This window comes from Ceratotherium simum, chromosome 16, assembly GCF_057802395.1.
Source record: "Ceratotherium simum simum isolate JZ-2026a chromosome 16, ASM5780239v1, whole genome shotgun sequence".
NCBI classification, from domain to species: Eukaryota; Metazoa; Chordata; class Mammalia; order Perissodactyla; family Rhinocerotidae; genus Ceratotherium; species Ceratotherium simum.
In genome coordinates, this window is record NC_141915.1 from 10190186 (window position 1) to 10204909 (window position 14724).

General features: G+C 54.3%; 1 protein-coding gene across 2 annotated transcripts; it reads right to left on the minus strand.

The window, feature by feature from the left end:
• Nucleotides 1–550: 550 nt before the first annotated feature.
• ARHGEF15 (Rho guanine nucleotide exchange factor 15) lies at nt 551–11952 on the minus strand. 2 transcript variants are annotated; one of them, XM_087440437.1, is made up of 16 exons: nt 11799–11952; nt 9167–9825; nt 8546–8878; nt 8242–8296; nt 6701–6759; nt 6388–6599; nt 6113–6273; nt 5784–5936; nt 5520–5649; nt 4112–4186; nt 3915–4007; nt 3672–3832; nt 3422–3574; nt 3184–3266; nt 2970–3074; nt 551–1323 (listed from the first exon to the last, which is right to left on the minus strand). In XM_087440437.1, exons 2-16 carry the CDS (start codon nt 9774–9776, stop codon nt 1196–1198), a joined length of 2511 nt encoding a protein of 836 aa, XP_087296563.1. In that variant the 5' UTR covers nt 9777–9825; nt 11799–11952; the 3' UTR covers nt 551–1195. The 2 variants fall into 2 exon arrangements, with proteins under 2 accessions (XP_087296563.1, XP_004433144.1); XM_004433087.3 differs by having other exon boundaries at nt 1210–2198.
• Between the last annotated feature and the right edge of the window lie 2772 nt (nt 11953–14724).

Below are 14724 nucleotides of genomic sequence, written 5' to 3' on the forward strand. Positions count from 1 at the left end.
CACACATACACACTCACAACTTTCTGTATAACAGCCCTTGCTGTATTTTCTTCATAGCACTCACTGCTACCTGATTTTATCTTATTGATTTCTTCACTTGGTAATTGTTCTTCCCCTGCTCCCAGAGAATGTAGGTTCCTCAAGGGCAAGGCCCTTGTCTTTTTCATCTCTGCATCCCCCAGATAGATCCTAGAACAGTGCCTGGCCCATAGAAGACACTCAATAAATAGGTGTAGAATTGAATTGAATTAAACGCAGAGATGCTTGGCTGGTCAGTAAAGGACCTTTATTGCTGACTGACTGCCCTTTTTGTCCTCTCTCCATCTTCATCCCCTCCTGGGGCCCCAGTCATACCTGGCCCTGCCCTGTCTTCTTCCCCAACCTGCAGGAGCCCTCTACCCCAGCATCTGCAAACCCACCAACGCGGCTGCCGCCTTTGATCCCTCAGGAGCCGAGTGGGCCAACACACTCAGGCCTTGCACCTGGTCTCCAAGCCCATGCTCTCAGAGACTCCCTTTCTAACCAGCCCCACCCCCCTCATAAAGCCATATTTGGAAGCACACACTCCCCTGAAGAGTCTCAATACAGCTCCAGCAACATTTATTGAGGGTTTCTCGTATGCTGGGCCCCGGGCTAGGTGAATCTCCAAAGTCATGGACATGCCAAATGCCAGGCCTTTCTCCCTCTGAGTCTCCCAGGCCTCCTGTGGTCAGTGTGGCAGTTTCTGTCCTGGGCCAGGCCTGGGCCCCCACTCGCCGGCAACTGTCTGCTCCGCTCTGTCTCATCCCTCCCCTCCCGGCATCGTCGGGGGGCAGTTTCTCATCTGGAAGCAGGCGCTCTGGATGAAGCTGGGTAGCAACACCGGCTCTCTGTTCTCTACCCACTGCTCAGCCCAGTGTTTCTATGAGAGGACCAGGATGAAGGCAAGAAAGCCCAGGAGGCTCAACAGCTGGCCAGTGATCCACAGCTTCCTTTTCTTCACCCAAACCTGGGACCCAGAGCCAGTCCAAAGCCTGAGGCTGAGTGTGGATGACTGATTATAGTTCAAGTTGGAGGATCTGCAGGCAGGAATTACGGAGGCCAAGCTTTGCGGCAAGGGAAAGGCCTGTGGGCTTCAGGGGGCCTCGGGCCCCAGCTGCTGGCCATCTTCAGTCCCTTGGGCTCCTCTGCCAGGCTGCTTGGCTGCTCTGTAACATCACCCTCCAACTGTCATGGAACCCTGGCCTCTGAGAGACCCAGAACCCAGGGCTCTCATCCCCAGCTCTGGCCTCTGGCTGCCAAGCCACACCCAGTGCATTCTCCTCTGGAGCTCAGACCTAGTGTCTTGGAGAGAATAATACGAAAAACGGAGGATGAGGGAAGAAATGGAGCACCCAGTCATCTGGGAGGGGACCAAGACACACACACACCACACATCACGTTCAGCAGAATCAACTTCCCTAATACGCACACATACGCACATGCACACACACACAGATTCTCTGAGAAACACACTCTGGATTCTTCTAGAAGAGAAGAAGTGGCTTGAGAGGGCACATGAGGCACCCTGGGAATGGAATCTAATACTTCCCAGACTCAAAGGGCAGGCCAGGTTGTTGCTGTAGAAACAAGCAGCGTCACTACTGGTGTCTTGCGCCCAGATCACCATCTTCTTTGGCTGGATGGGTCCCTGCTCATTACTGTTGGCTATTTTAATCCTAGGACTTTATCTACAACTCGGCCCTTTTTTAAACCGCATTGACCTAGCTTTGTCTTCTTTGGCTGTGAGCATAGCAGGGATACTCATTAGCCAAGGACTCAGCCAGCTCAGCACCCATTGGCCGCTCTGTCTCCATTGGCAACACACCCAGGCCATCCCCACTCTCCTTCGTTGCCTGGGCTCCGACAGCCCTCTTTTCATTGGCTGCTCTGTCCTGAAGCTCGGTCCCTATTGGTTGCCACTAGAGGTAGCGTTTTCACTGACAGCGAATCCAGTGGATGGATGGGCTTTGTCCTCTCCATGCCTCACTGCAGCTATCCCAACCTGTGCCCCCTCCTCAGCCTGCATTAGGGTGGGGGGGCACTGGGGGTGGCTGAAGAGGGCCCAACAGCCTCAAGGAGCCTCTGGTGTTGGCGAAGGTGCTTCCTCCTTTCGTGTTCCCCTGTGACTTCACACACCAACTGGGCAGGGAAGGCCCCAGGAAGCCCCTTCAGCCAGCCTGGGGAAAGAGAGACAGGGGCCCAAGTGGGGCCAGGGCAGGGGACGGATCAGGAGGGAAAGGTGGCACCATGGGGTTTAATGCCTGAGGGTCATGGTGAGTATGGGAATTAGTATGGAAGCCTGGAGCATTGGTGGAAAGGCCATTGGAGGTGGAGGTGACAGCAGCATCAAAAAGAGTCAGGGTCACTCCTCTGTCAAGCCCTGCAGTGGCTGCTCATCTCACTCAGAGCCGGAGTCCTTATAGGGACCTAGAAGGACCCGCATGATCTGGTCTCCATTATCTCTATGACCTCATCTGCTTCTCTCCCCTTTCCTCACTCCTTCTAGCCACACTGGTCTCCTTACCGTTCCTCAAACACACCAGCCATAGATCCTGTGCACTGAGTTTTGCCTCTGACTGGAACACTCTTCCCCCAGATACCACGTGCCTAAATTCCTCACCTCGGTCACGTCACTGCTCACATGGTGCCTCCTCAACGAGGTCCACCTCGCCCTCCCTATTTAAACTTGTAACCCTACCCAGCCCCAGCACTCCTGACCTTGACTCCGCTCCACTTTTGTTTTTCCGTAGCACCTATCATCTTCGGACACACTACACAATTTACTTATTTATCTTGTTTACTCTTTATTGTTTCTCCCCTGCTAGAATGTATGCTCCAGGAGGGCAGGAACCTCTGCGTGTTTGGTTCACAGTGCCTAGAACAGCGAGCGGCACCTTGTAGGTGCATGATAAGTATTCACTGAATGAATAAATAAAAGCAGCTCTCACCCTCAGGGCTCTTGTGCAGGTGCTTGGGGGCAGCCCTGGACTGCAGACTCCGTCCCTCAGTCTTGGCTGGTGCAGAAGGCTCCGAACACAGCTCCTGGGAACAGTCTGGTTGGGTGGGTGACATTACAGTGGGATCAAGACTCTTTTTAGCTTCTCCCCCATATTCTCCTTAAGACTCGCTTTCCTTCCCTCCTCCCCTCTAGGAGATACTCACCACAGTCCTCATAGAGGGTGTCTGAGGAGCAGGGAAGGGGGCCTGGGGTAGGGAAGGCTCCCAGCCAGCGCTGCATGTCTGATCTGGTGGGGATATAGGGAGGGGTCACAGTGGCCCCGGAGACTTTTCTGGGGATTAGACAGGGGCCTTTGTGGGGAGAGATTGGGCAGGAGAGTTGTGGGCTCTGAGAGGTCAAGTGAGGGTCCCAGGGATGTTTTCTGAAGGAGACACAACTCACAGGGATGAAGCTTGGAGTAGCCGGTGGGTGGGGCGGCCCTGGTGGTTGCTGAGAAGGGAGAGGCGGAATGTAGGGGGTCCAGATGGGTCTGGAACCTGCTGGGCCTGGACCAGGGAGCGATGGGCGTAGTCCAGAACCTGTAACCTCTGCCCACTGCCCAGGGAAGGGGAAGTTCAGAGGGAGAGCAGAGGTCCAGCTGGACTCCTCCTCCCCACCCCTGCCTGGGCTCCCTTCCCTCCCTAGGACCCACCTCTTGGGTTGAGTGATGAGCAGCAGGTCACTAAAGAGCAGCAGGCAGAGGGGGGTGAAGCGGGGACGCGAGGTGAAGAGCACACCCCCCCTCCGGCACCCTAACTCCGTCAGCTCCCCCTGCAACTCCAGGCGCCTCGACCAGGAGACCAGGGGCAGGGCCTGCGAGGAATCAGGGAGGAGGTCTGGCTTCTTCCCAGCACCATGGGGAAAGGGAAGGTGAGGAGTCTGGGCAGGGACTAACCTTGACTTTGTGGAAGCGCAGCCTCTGCGTCAGCCGGATCAGCTCCTCAGTCTGCTTCATGCGCCCCACCTCGGCGCTGCAACGCTCAATGATCTGGGTAAAGAGAGCCAAGTCACTCACCCCTACTCCCTTCCACCCCTTCCATCTCTCCCTATCGACTCATGACCTCCCTCAGCCTCAGCATCCCCCCTGCCCACCTTGCTGACAGCACCCAGGGCCTTCTGGGCATTCTCCTGGCGGCTGGACCCCTCCTCTGTCTGGTGCAGGATATTCTGGGGACAAGGAGGAAGAGTGATTGGGCTCCTGCTCTGCAGCCCTGGGATTCGGAGGGACTGCAGCTCAGAGGACCCTGCCTGGCTTGGCAAAATGCTCAGTGTGGGGTTTACAAGGCTGGGGAACCAGCCTCAATAAGGCTGAGGGACTTCACCACTCACCATCTGCATAACCCTGAGCAAGTCATGTTACCTTTCTGAGTCTCAGTTTCCCCAACTGCAAAATGGGGGTGATATTCACCTGGCATACCAATAGCACTGTTGTGAGGATTCAAGGTAACATATGTACTTAGCGTGGTCCTTGGGACATAGTAAATGCTGAAGGGAGGGTTGTTATTATTTCAATAATTATTAACCACAACTATTGGTACAAACAATATAGCAGGGTGGTTAAGAGGGCCTGGATTTAAACTTTGTCTCCATCAATTATTATCTGTATGACCAAGGGCAAATTATTTAAGCTCTCTGTGCCTCAGTTTCCTCATCTATAAAGTGGGGTCAATAATAATTCCTGCCATACAGCTGTTGGTAAGTTTAGATGGGTATATAGCACTTAGAGCCATGCCTAGGACAGAGCACTTGGTAGCTGTTCAGCCATTATGATTATGTGGTCTACACTGGGGATATATAAAGCTGAATAAGAAATAAAGACGCTGATAATCTAGTTGGGAACTCTTCACATGAGACCCCCACATTGGGCGACCTGGTTTAGGGAGAAGTTTCTACTCTGCAATAGCAGAGTATTTCTCAAGCTTTTTAAAAATTTTTTTCCAGTATTACTCCATTAAGCAGGCTTTTTAGACATTTTTTCCCTAATTGTCCCCCCCACCATGAAATTTTAATAGACAGATATACTGTATATCTATTTATGTACCATGGCCCTTTGAAGTACTACAACCATTGGAATATTTAAGATTTTTTTCACTCCCCAAAGAAGGAATTTTTGCCTCCTTGGGGGTGATATCCCCCCATCGGGAAGGCAACAGTGAAAGATACAGTTGAGGAGAAAAGACCACTCACCACATTCCGGAACCCTGAGACCCAGAGAGAGGAGGGACTTGCCCAGGGTCCCTCGGTTAGAGACAGAGCTAAGTCTAGAACGCATGTCTCTAGCCAGAGGCTCTTTTCCTGCACCCAGTCTGCTCCCGGAGACGTCTGGATAGCTCCAGGTAGGACCCAGTGGTCCTGGATTGAGAGGCCCAGATTAGGAGTCCTGGTTTAGGGGATCCCTGTGTCCGCGGTGGGGTGGGAAATGGTGGTGGCCGGCCAGGAGGCCCGTGGGGAGAGGTCTCCGGCGGGGTGGTGGGGCGGGGAAGGCCCGCCCGGCGGGTACCTGCAGCAGCATGCGGAGCCGCGTGATGCGCTGGAAGGGCAGCAGCAGGAAGGACGGCAGCGGGAGCCGCTCGCACTTCGGGAGGCTCTGCAGCCGCCGCAGCTCCGCGGAGAAGCGCACGTTCGTGTCCCTGCAGAAGCGGGCCCAGGCGGCTGGCGTCTGCCTCGAGGCCCTGATCCCCCAGCCTGCCCTGGCCTGGACCCCACCCCTGCTCCGCGCTTCCTCCCGCAAGCGTGACGGGGCCGCCGCCTCGGGAACACTCACATGAGGCGGCTGTAGGTCTCCTCCTGATACTGCTGGTTCCGCACGTAATCCACGTACACCGAGAAGGGCCCCACGGCGTGGGTATGCACCACGTCGCACAGGTCGCTGATGTGCGGGGAAGAGCGCACACGGGACAGTAACGTCCCTAGAAAGCTGAAGGAGCAGGGGAACAAGCAATGGAGAGGACAGAGAGCCAGGTCTCCTGGGTTCTCGAGGGAAGAGCCAGGCACTAACTGGGCTCATGGAAGGGAGGCCCTGGGACAGGGAGAGAGCTAAGGAGTGTCAGCAGCCCGAGGCCTCGTTTGCTGAGAGGACGGGACCCCACTGACCGCTCACTGACTCCCTGGACTCGTTGCACATTGGAGAAGAGGGTGTGGTGATCGCGGGGGGTGAGCGTGTCCCTGAGAGCCTGGCTCAGCACAAAGGTGTCCGTCAGCAGCCGGAGGGAGCGCAGGTAGGAGGCCTCGGATGTCACCACCTCGAACAGGCTCTGAGGAGGAAGGGCAGGGCAATAGGGGCAAGCCCAGCTCCCAGCCAGCCCAGGACCCAGGTCACGCACTGCCCCACACCCGGCTCTGCCCGGCCAGACCCGAGGGGTACCCACCTCCTGCATGCGCCTCTCCTGGGGGCTGAGGGTGTCCAGGAGGCCGCTGGCTCGGACGGCCGGAAGCTCCTGCCACAGGGTGTTGCGAGGTCCAGGGGGTCTTGGGAAGGTGGGAGCTTCTCCAGGGTTTGTTGGAGAGGGACCCCCATCCTCACCGACCCCCCACAGCTCCTCTGACAGCACGGCTGCTCGATAGGTCTGGTACAGGGGCTCTGGAGAGCAGACACAGCACATCAGGAAAGTCCAGGGCCCCAGCATCCTTCCCCACTGCTTGATGGTCATGGCAGCGACCCCCAGGTCCAGAGGCCCTCACCATCCTGCAGGGGTAGCTCCCAGTTCTGCTCCTTCAGCTCATCCAGCCCCTCCTCGTCCCTGTGGAGAAAGAAAGGGATAGTCTCCCAGAGCCCCCACTGTTGCACACCTCCAGGGGGCGCTATTCACATGCTGGCGTAAGGGAGTGCATGGCCCATATGCAGGTTGTATGCAGGGACCCTGACAGTTCCCCAGACCAAACTCCAGATGTGTGTGCGTGTGTTTGTTTGTTTGTTTATTTGTTTTTTGGTGAGGAAGATTAGCCCTGAGCTTACATCCATTGCCAATCCTCCTCTTTTTGCTAAGGAAGATTGGCTCTAGGCTAACATCTGTGCCCATCTTCCTCTGCTTTATATGGGACGCTGCCACAGCATGGCTTGACAAGCTGTGTGTCGGTCCGCACCCCGGATCCGGACCTGCAAACCCCGGGGCCACCAAAGTGGAGCGCGCAAACTTAACTGCTAAGCCACTGCACTGGCCCCAGATTTTTTTGTGTGTGCCTGTTGTATGGGAGGCCCTGAGCTAAGCGGTCTCCATCCATTACTGTTATCTCAACTGCTGTGTACCAGAAACTTCCAAGTCACTATCTCCAGCCCTCTCGTGTAGCAACCATTGTCTGGAATGTCCTATTTGTGCTTCAGTGAAACTCAATATGATCAAACCCAAACTCTTATACTGCCTCGCCACTTGCTCTCTGTCTTCCCTGTTCTGGCCATCGGGGCTACCACACACCCATTCGCCCATGATAAAAACCCCGGAGAATGAATACCAGTAAACATTTGTTGAATAAATGAATGGGCTCAGATTAACTCTGATAACAGTAGTGAATCTAAAATGATTAACAATCCCAGATAACACAGAAGAGATGTTCGTGGTTGTCAAATGGATTTGCGGACAATAATTGGAATAGAGGCTCAAGGTGGGGGAACTAAAATGGAGCACTTACTATGGGCCTGGCTCTTTACCATTATTATAACCCAACAACTCTACGAAGTAGTTGGTATGCTTACCCCTGTTTCACAGAGGAGGATGCTGAGACCTGGAGAGGTTAAGTGACTTTACATAGGTAATGAAGGACAGAGCTGGGATTAGAAACCAGGGCTGTGGGGGCCAGCCCCGTGGCTTATCGGTTAAGTGCTTGCACTCCGCTACTGGTGGCCCGGGTTCGGATCCCGGGCGCACACCGACGCACCGCTTGTCCAGCCATGCTGAGGCCGCGTCCCACATACAGCAACTAGAAGGATGTGCAACTATGACATACAACTATCTGCTGGGGCTTTGGGGAGAAAAAGAGGGGGAAAAAAAGGAGGAGGATTGGCAATAGATGTTAGCTCAGGGCCGGTCTTCCTCGGCAAAAAGAGGAGGATTGGCATGGATGTTAACTCAGGGCTGATCTTCCTCACAAAAAAAAGAGAAAAAGAAACCAGGGCTGCTTATCTCTAGAGCCCCAGCCCTTCACTCCATCTTTGTGGAGGTGAGATTTAGCTGGATCTGAAGGTTAGTCCACCCTCAGGTAGGAGTCAGGGTCGGGGTATTAGGTACCTGTCCTCCATGGTTGCTGGGGGAGCATTCTGAGGAGCTTCATCCGGACTGTCCCCTAGAGGGAGAACCCAGAGTGAAGAGAACAAACTTCCAGGATCCCCAGCCCAGGGCTCCTGACTCCAGCCCCAGCAGAGACTGTTACTATAAAAATTACAACTCCCATCAGCCCCAGAGCAGCCGCTTGTGGAGGAACAAAAAGCCCAGGGCCTGTTGGGCGTTGTAGTTTGTTGGTTTTTAGAACACTCCACCTCCTTCCCTTCCCTTCCCTTCCCAGCTCAGAGATCCACTCCCCCAGGCCCTGTACCTGTTTGGATTCCATCTTCAGAGGGCACATCGAGATCTGGATGTGGGGGATCCCCAGAGATGGTGGCATCCTGCCTGACCCGAGTTGGTTTGGGAGGTTTGAGGGGTGGCAGGAGTTTGCGCTCAGCAGTGGAGCGGTAGGATGTGAGGACGACTGGGGGGTGACTGATGCTTGGAGGGTTGGGGCGGGAGCGGGAGGCCCGCAGTGGGGAGGCCCTGCAGGGAGCCTTGGGACCGTCCTCTTTGCTCCCCACAGGGACCCATCGGAGCTCCAGCCCAGGCCGGGCTACATGGCAGACACAGGGGCAGCAAGGAGGGCAGGCCAGGGCAGCATCTGTGGGAGACAGGGGTGTCCTAAGGAGAAGGCCCTTGGGGCCAGGTCCCACCCTGCCCAGGCCTCCGTCCTCCCCTTAACCTGCCCAGCAGCGGGAACATGGTCCCGCCCCAGGCATCTATCTCCTCAACCCTGACTCTCTTCAAACCCCCAGAAATATGGGAACTAGATTTTCCAAACATGAAATTCATTTTTGAAAAGGCATCCCCTGAAAGTACCACGTTTAAAGCACTGAAAACAAAAAAGCTGAGCTGGATTGAGCCCACCCTAGCCCCAGGACATGCTTACCTGGAGCACCATTCTGCTGGGACCCACTCCTGGTGAGGATGCCCTGGGGAGTCTCCCTCTCCCCGTTGACATCCGCTACCCCTTGGGGACCTGGCTCCAGATCGTCCTCAGCCTGGACCTTGCCTTCAGCTCCCCACTCAAACCTGCCAGCCAGTCTCCGCACAGTGCCTGGGGCCGAGGCAGGGCCATCCTGGGTGAGGACCTGGGCCGCGGGGAGCAGGGGCAGAGGTGTGTGGGGTGACCCGGAGGGTTTGGGTGGGGGGACTGGAGACCGGGGAGCAGGTTCTGGGGAGACAGAGCGCCGAGACACTGGACTAGGGGTGCTAGAAGGCGAGTCTGGGGAAGTCTGGGAGTCGAGGCTGGCTTTAGAGGCTGAGGGGGGCAGAAGGGCAGGGGGCTTGAGGGACGAGGCTGGCGGCTCCCAGAAGATAGGGGTGCACATTGGGGATGGTGCATCATTGGAGGTGAGGGGAGGTTCTTGTGGAGAGGAGCCGTTATGGGGAAGTCCTGGGGACTGGGCAGTGCGGGGACGAGAGGGGGGGCGGGGGCGGATGATCCGAGGGGGCTTCTGGGTAGGGGGTGTTGCTGCAGGAAGAGACTGGGCTGACATCTTCCTTTGAGCTCTTCAAAGGAGTGGGGTGCTCTGCTGGAGTCATCCCCTGAGGAAGAGAGAGGGAGAAAGAGAGACCCTTAGTGCCCCCCAGCTGGGTAGACTGAGGCCTCTGAGCAGAAATTGTTTGCAAGCAAATGAGCCATGATTTTGGAGTCAGGAGAGAAGACTGGTACACATCCTCTCCTTCCTCATTTCCACCGTCTCCTCTCCACCTCTCACCTGTCCCTCTCCTCTCATTCCCTGAGGCCCCTGAACCTTTCGGGCAGGCTTTCTTGGTCCTCCCAGACTCCATTTCTTTCTCAGTCTTTTGGCTTCTGCCGCCACATTCAGGCCAGAGGAGACAGTGAAGCTGGGGTGGGGGCGCCTAGGTGGAGACTCAGGTTGCAGGGGTGGAGTACAAGAGAACTGGGACAGTAAGGGGAATTCGGCTTGCGGGTATAGCCACAACATGTCTGCCAGACCAATTGTGTGTTATGTGTCGTGATGTGTGTTGTGGAGGTTTGTGTGTGTGGTTTAAGTGTGTGTGGACAAAGTGTGTTGTGCTGTTTCGTGAATGAGGTGTTATATGATGTGTTTTGAGAGTGTACTTGTTATGTGCTTACTGGGCTGGTGTGCGGAGGGAGAGTGGAGTACACAGTGTACAGTGTGTTGTGTGAGAGAGAGGGTTGCGAGGGTTTATGTGTGTTATGTGCTGTTTGTGTGGGGCCTTTGTGCAGTGTGTGTGTATCTGTGCACCCGTGCCTCCATGCCTGAGCTGTGAGGGATGCATCACTATTTCCCTGCTCCACTGGGCTCTCCGCCCCCCATTTCCCAGTTCCTCTCTCCGGACTCTCCCTTTCCGGATTATTTTTAGTCTCCTTTTCCTGCCATGAAGATTCCTGGAGCCTCTGACCCCAAGAGACCAGGAGGCCCCAGGCATGGTCTCTCCTGCCCCATCCTCTTTTCCCTGCCTGACCCTGTTCCTCCATCTGGTCACAGTGGAAGCCGGGGTCCTGCCGGGATGCCTGGAGGGCGGTCTGGAGACCAGTCTGAAGGCGAGGACCAGCAGGGCCAGGGCGCTGGGGCCTGGCCTTCACTTCCTCCCTCGGGGAAGGCAGCTGCTATCCTGAGGAGGCTCCAGGGTCAGGGCTGGGAGATGGGGGCACTCCCAGACTCACTTCAGGAGTCAGCAAGAGACTCAGACCCCTCCAGGCCCTGGATTGGGTTCTTGAGAAATGATGCAGGGTGGGGGCTAGAGGCTGTGGACTGAGTCTTGCAGCTCAATGGCCTCTGTGTTCTGGCAGGAAGCCCCTTATCTAGGTGACACAGGCAGCGGCCTCGCCAGCTGGCCAGCTCCTCCCCAGCCTTGCCCACCCCCCAGGGCTCCCACCCCCCTCTCAGGTGCCTGCCTTTACTTCCTTTCCCACCCCCCACTCGGGCCTCTCGCAGGGACCCAGGTACTCGGCCCAAGCACTCACCCTTGAGTCCTCTCCACTCTCAGTCACCTCCTAGGGCTGAGTGAGTAGGGGCAGGAAACAGGAATTGGATCCTCCTCCCAACCGGACACCCCCCCACACCAAACCACACCACACTCCACATGCGCACACTGAGGCTCTGGAAGATGTGAGGGACCCCGTATCCCAGGTCCTGAAGGTTACCAGAGTCTGGGGAAAGGCTGAAACTCGGGCGTGGAGAGTGGGCTGTTCTGTATGTGCACATTCTGCCTGCACTGCTGTGTGGGTGGGGACTCACAGGGGCTGGGGTGGACAGGGGTGGGGGTTAGGACGAGGTGACAATGGCACAGGGTTGGGCTGGTGGTAGGGTACCGGCATCTAGTCTCTGCTGTATCAGCTAAGGGGTGGTGTGTGTGTCCCTCCATGGCATGTCTGATCATCTCTCCCACACCTCGCAAGACAGCCTGTCCCTTTAGCTTCCAATCTGTCCCCCTGGGTGTGAGCCAGCCCACTATTTCACACCAAGGGACCCCCCCACCGCCAGGCTTCCCCTCCCTTACTCTGCAGTAGCTCCCCCTGAATTTACCTTTATCTCTTTGGAAGCAGTTTCTATTTTCAGCCTCTCCTGCCTGCCCCTTGGAGCAAGGAGTATGGGGCCAGGTCTCCGAGTGTCTGTTCCTGTGTTTCTGGGGCGGGAACTGAGGGCCCAGATTGAGATCTCCACAGAGGAAGCCGGTTCCTCAGCCCCACCCGGCCATTGTGTCAGGCATGTGTGTGTGTGTGTGTGGAGAGGAGGGAGAGAGGGCCCGGGGATGGGAGTTGGGAGATGGGGAGGTGGGGAGAGAGATCTGAGATCTGTCTCCTCCAGGTGGGTGTGATGTTTGCTGGGACACCTTCTGCTCACCATTCTCAGCTCCTGTCTCTCGGTCCCAGCTCCCTGACTCTCCCTGTCCCACTGGGAGGCTTTGATGTTGATTGGCTGGGAGTCAGTACCCCTGGAGGTGGGTGGGCAGGAGTCTCCCTCACCTCTAATTTGCTTTATAGTTGAGCAGCTGAGTTCCCAGGGCTGAGGGGGTGGAATGAGCCACACCCCAGCCTGGGAAGTAAGATAGTGGGAGGAAGATGCAAGGGCAGTTATGAACTCGAGGGCCCTTTGCCCACGCCCAGGTGCCTGCCTTTGCCAGACCGTCTGACATACACACACACACACACACACACACACACATACACACGCTCTCCAAACAAGACACTGGGAAGAAAAGCCAGAAAACTGGGATAAAAATATATTTTAACCCCCTTTTCCTCAGAGTAAAAGCCAAAATCCTTACAATGACCACCAAGACCCTATACTATCTTTCTTCCTCCCTAACCTCTCCTCTCAGGCACATTCCTGCCTCAGGGCCTTTGCACTGGCTGTGCCTTCTGCCTGGCAATCTCCTTTCCAAGACATCCTCATGGATGATTCCTTTACCTCTCTTAAGTCATTGCTCAAAGATCACCTTCTCAATGAGGCCTACCCCACCACTCTTTAAAATTGCAACCCACAACCTCACACCACATTCTGGACCTCTCTTTTTTCCCATCGCAATCATTCCTTATAACATATCATATGGTTTACTATTAAATCGACATATCATGTCTATAGTTCATTATCATTTCACATTAGAAAGTAAGCTTCCTAGAGGCAGGATCTTTATCTGTTTTGTTCAGTGATGTATCCCAAGGTGGTGGAACAGAGTCAGGCATGTAAGAGGAGATTCATATTTGATTAATTGAACCAAACTGAATTGAATCCTACACACACACATGCACACACACACACACACACAGATGCGCGTGTGTGCCACGACCAGACATCCAACCTCCCAGCCCTCACCTCTAGATCCTTTTGGGCTTCCAGGGAGAGGAAATCTCTCCAAGAGTGCCTGAGAGACCTTCTCAAGAAACTTAGATACACATGTGTAGCCAAACAAATCTTGTTTTGTTTTTACTGAAATAAGAATATCTTTATTAGTTTTGCTACTTACAAAAATAACATTTAAAAAGATAACTAACCCAAAAGTGCTGATTGTTGGCTGCAAACACGAATGGCACTTGGTAGTGCATGAACCGCCCCAGGTCTGACTGGGGATGCGGGCAGGAGAAGAGGAATTAGGTGGGTTGGGTCGCCCCTGGGCCTCTACCCATCCTCCCTAGCTGATCTGAGCTTATTTCCTTTTCCTCTCTCCATCCCCAACAGACAGACCCACTTGGAGGCTTTTAACCTATCAGTCTGTTGGGGAGAGACTTCCCCCACTACCAAAGGCAGGGCAGCATGTTTCGGGGGAACTGAAGCTCCCTGGAGCTACACTGAGAATGTTCTAACAATCCTGACAGAGGTTCCATTGGGCCCACTGCTCAAACCAACCACGAAGATGAGAACCATGACTTTTCAGATCTATACAAATCACCCTCTGGTTATTTATGCCCCATCTCATTCCAAAAAGAAACTGAGCTCTGAAAATCATATCACGTGATATACACCAGATTATTTTTGCACAAACATATTTTATTTATCATACAAATGTTCCTGCAAAGGTACTGAAGGTTTTTAACGTAACGATTCATTCTCCCACCATCCCCACAGAGCAAAAGGTTTCTATTTCTCCATATTCCAAAGGTGCCATCATAGTTTCAAGTCTGTATTCTGCCTCTTTCTCTTAGCATTGCTTTATAACTATTTTTCATGTTGCTACATGGTCTTTGTAACTATACTTTTTTCTGGAATGTAATATTGCATCAACTAGATTTTGCCATCGTGATACCAGCAGTAAAAGTCTTCTAGGAAATTCTTCATCCCCTACCTGACTCCATATGGTTCCAATGGGACAGCCAACCACAACAGCCTCCTCCTGGCCACCTGACCCAGGTTTGGTCAATCACGGTCTCCCATTGCTCTGGCCACAGAGACTGGCCCAGGAAAGAGTAAGTCACCCAAATCAGAACAGCCTCCTTCCCTGCGCCTCTGGGAAAGAGCAGCTTTCTTTTTCCTCCAAGGTCACAAAGCAGGAATAAGGTAAGTCTGGAGCAATCTGTGTCTTGGCCTCCCTTCCCCCACAATGGAGAAAACTAGTCAATGGGGGGATAAAATGAGCCCCATACCCGTGGGAAGTAGAGCCAAGAGATGGAGGGGGCCTGACAACATCACTTGAGCCCCTTGGACGGCCCAGTTTCCTGGGCCACTGAATTCCTTTTTGTGCTTAAGCTAGTTTGAGCTGGGTTTCTGTCACTTACTGCTGAAAGAATCTTGACTACTCCAATTCATTCCCTACTGCAAGACATTTGGGTAGCTTCCAGTTTTTGCCAATATAGTTAATGCTGCTGTGAACATCTTTGTGCAAAACAAAACACTTTCAATTTGGAATATGATTAATGAAGTAACCCTAGAAGCTTCGATTGTGATTGGCTTTGGTTTTCCTTGAAGATTCTTTTCTGGAAGGATGGAGGAGTCCTCAAGTCTTTATCTCTCATCT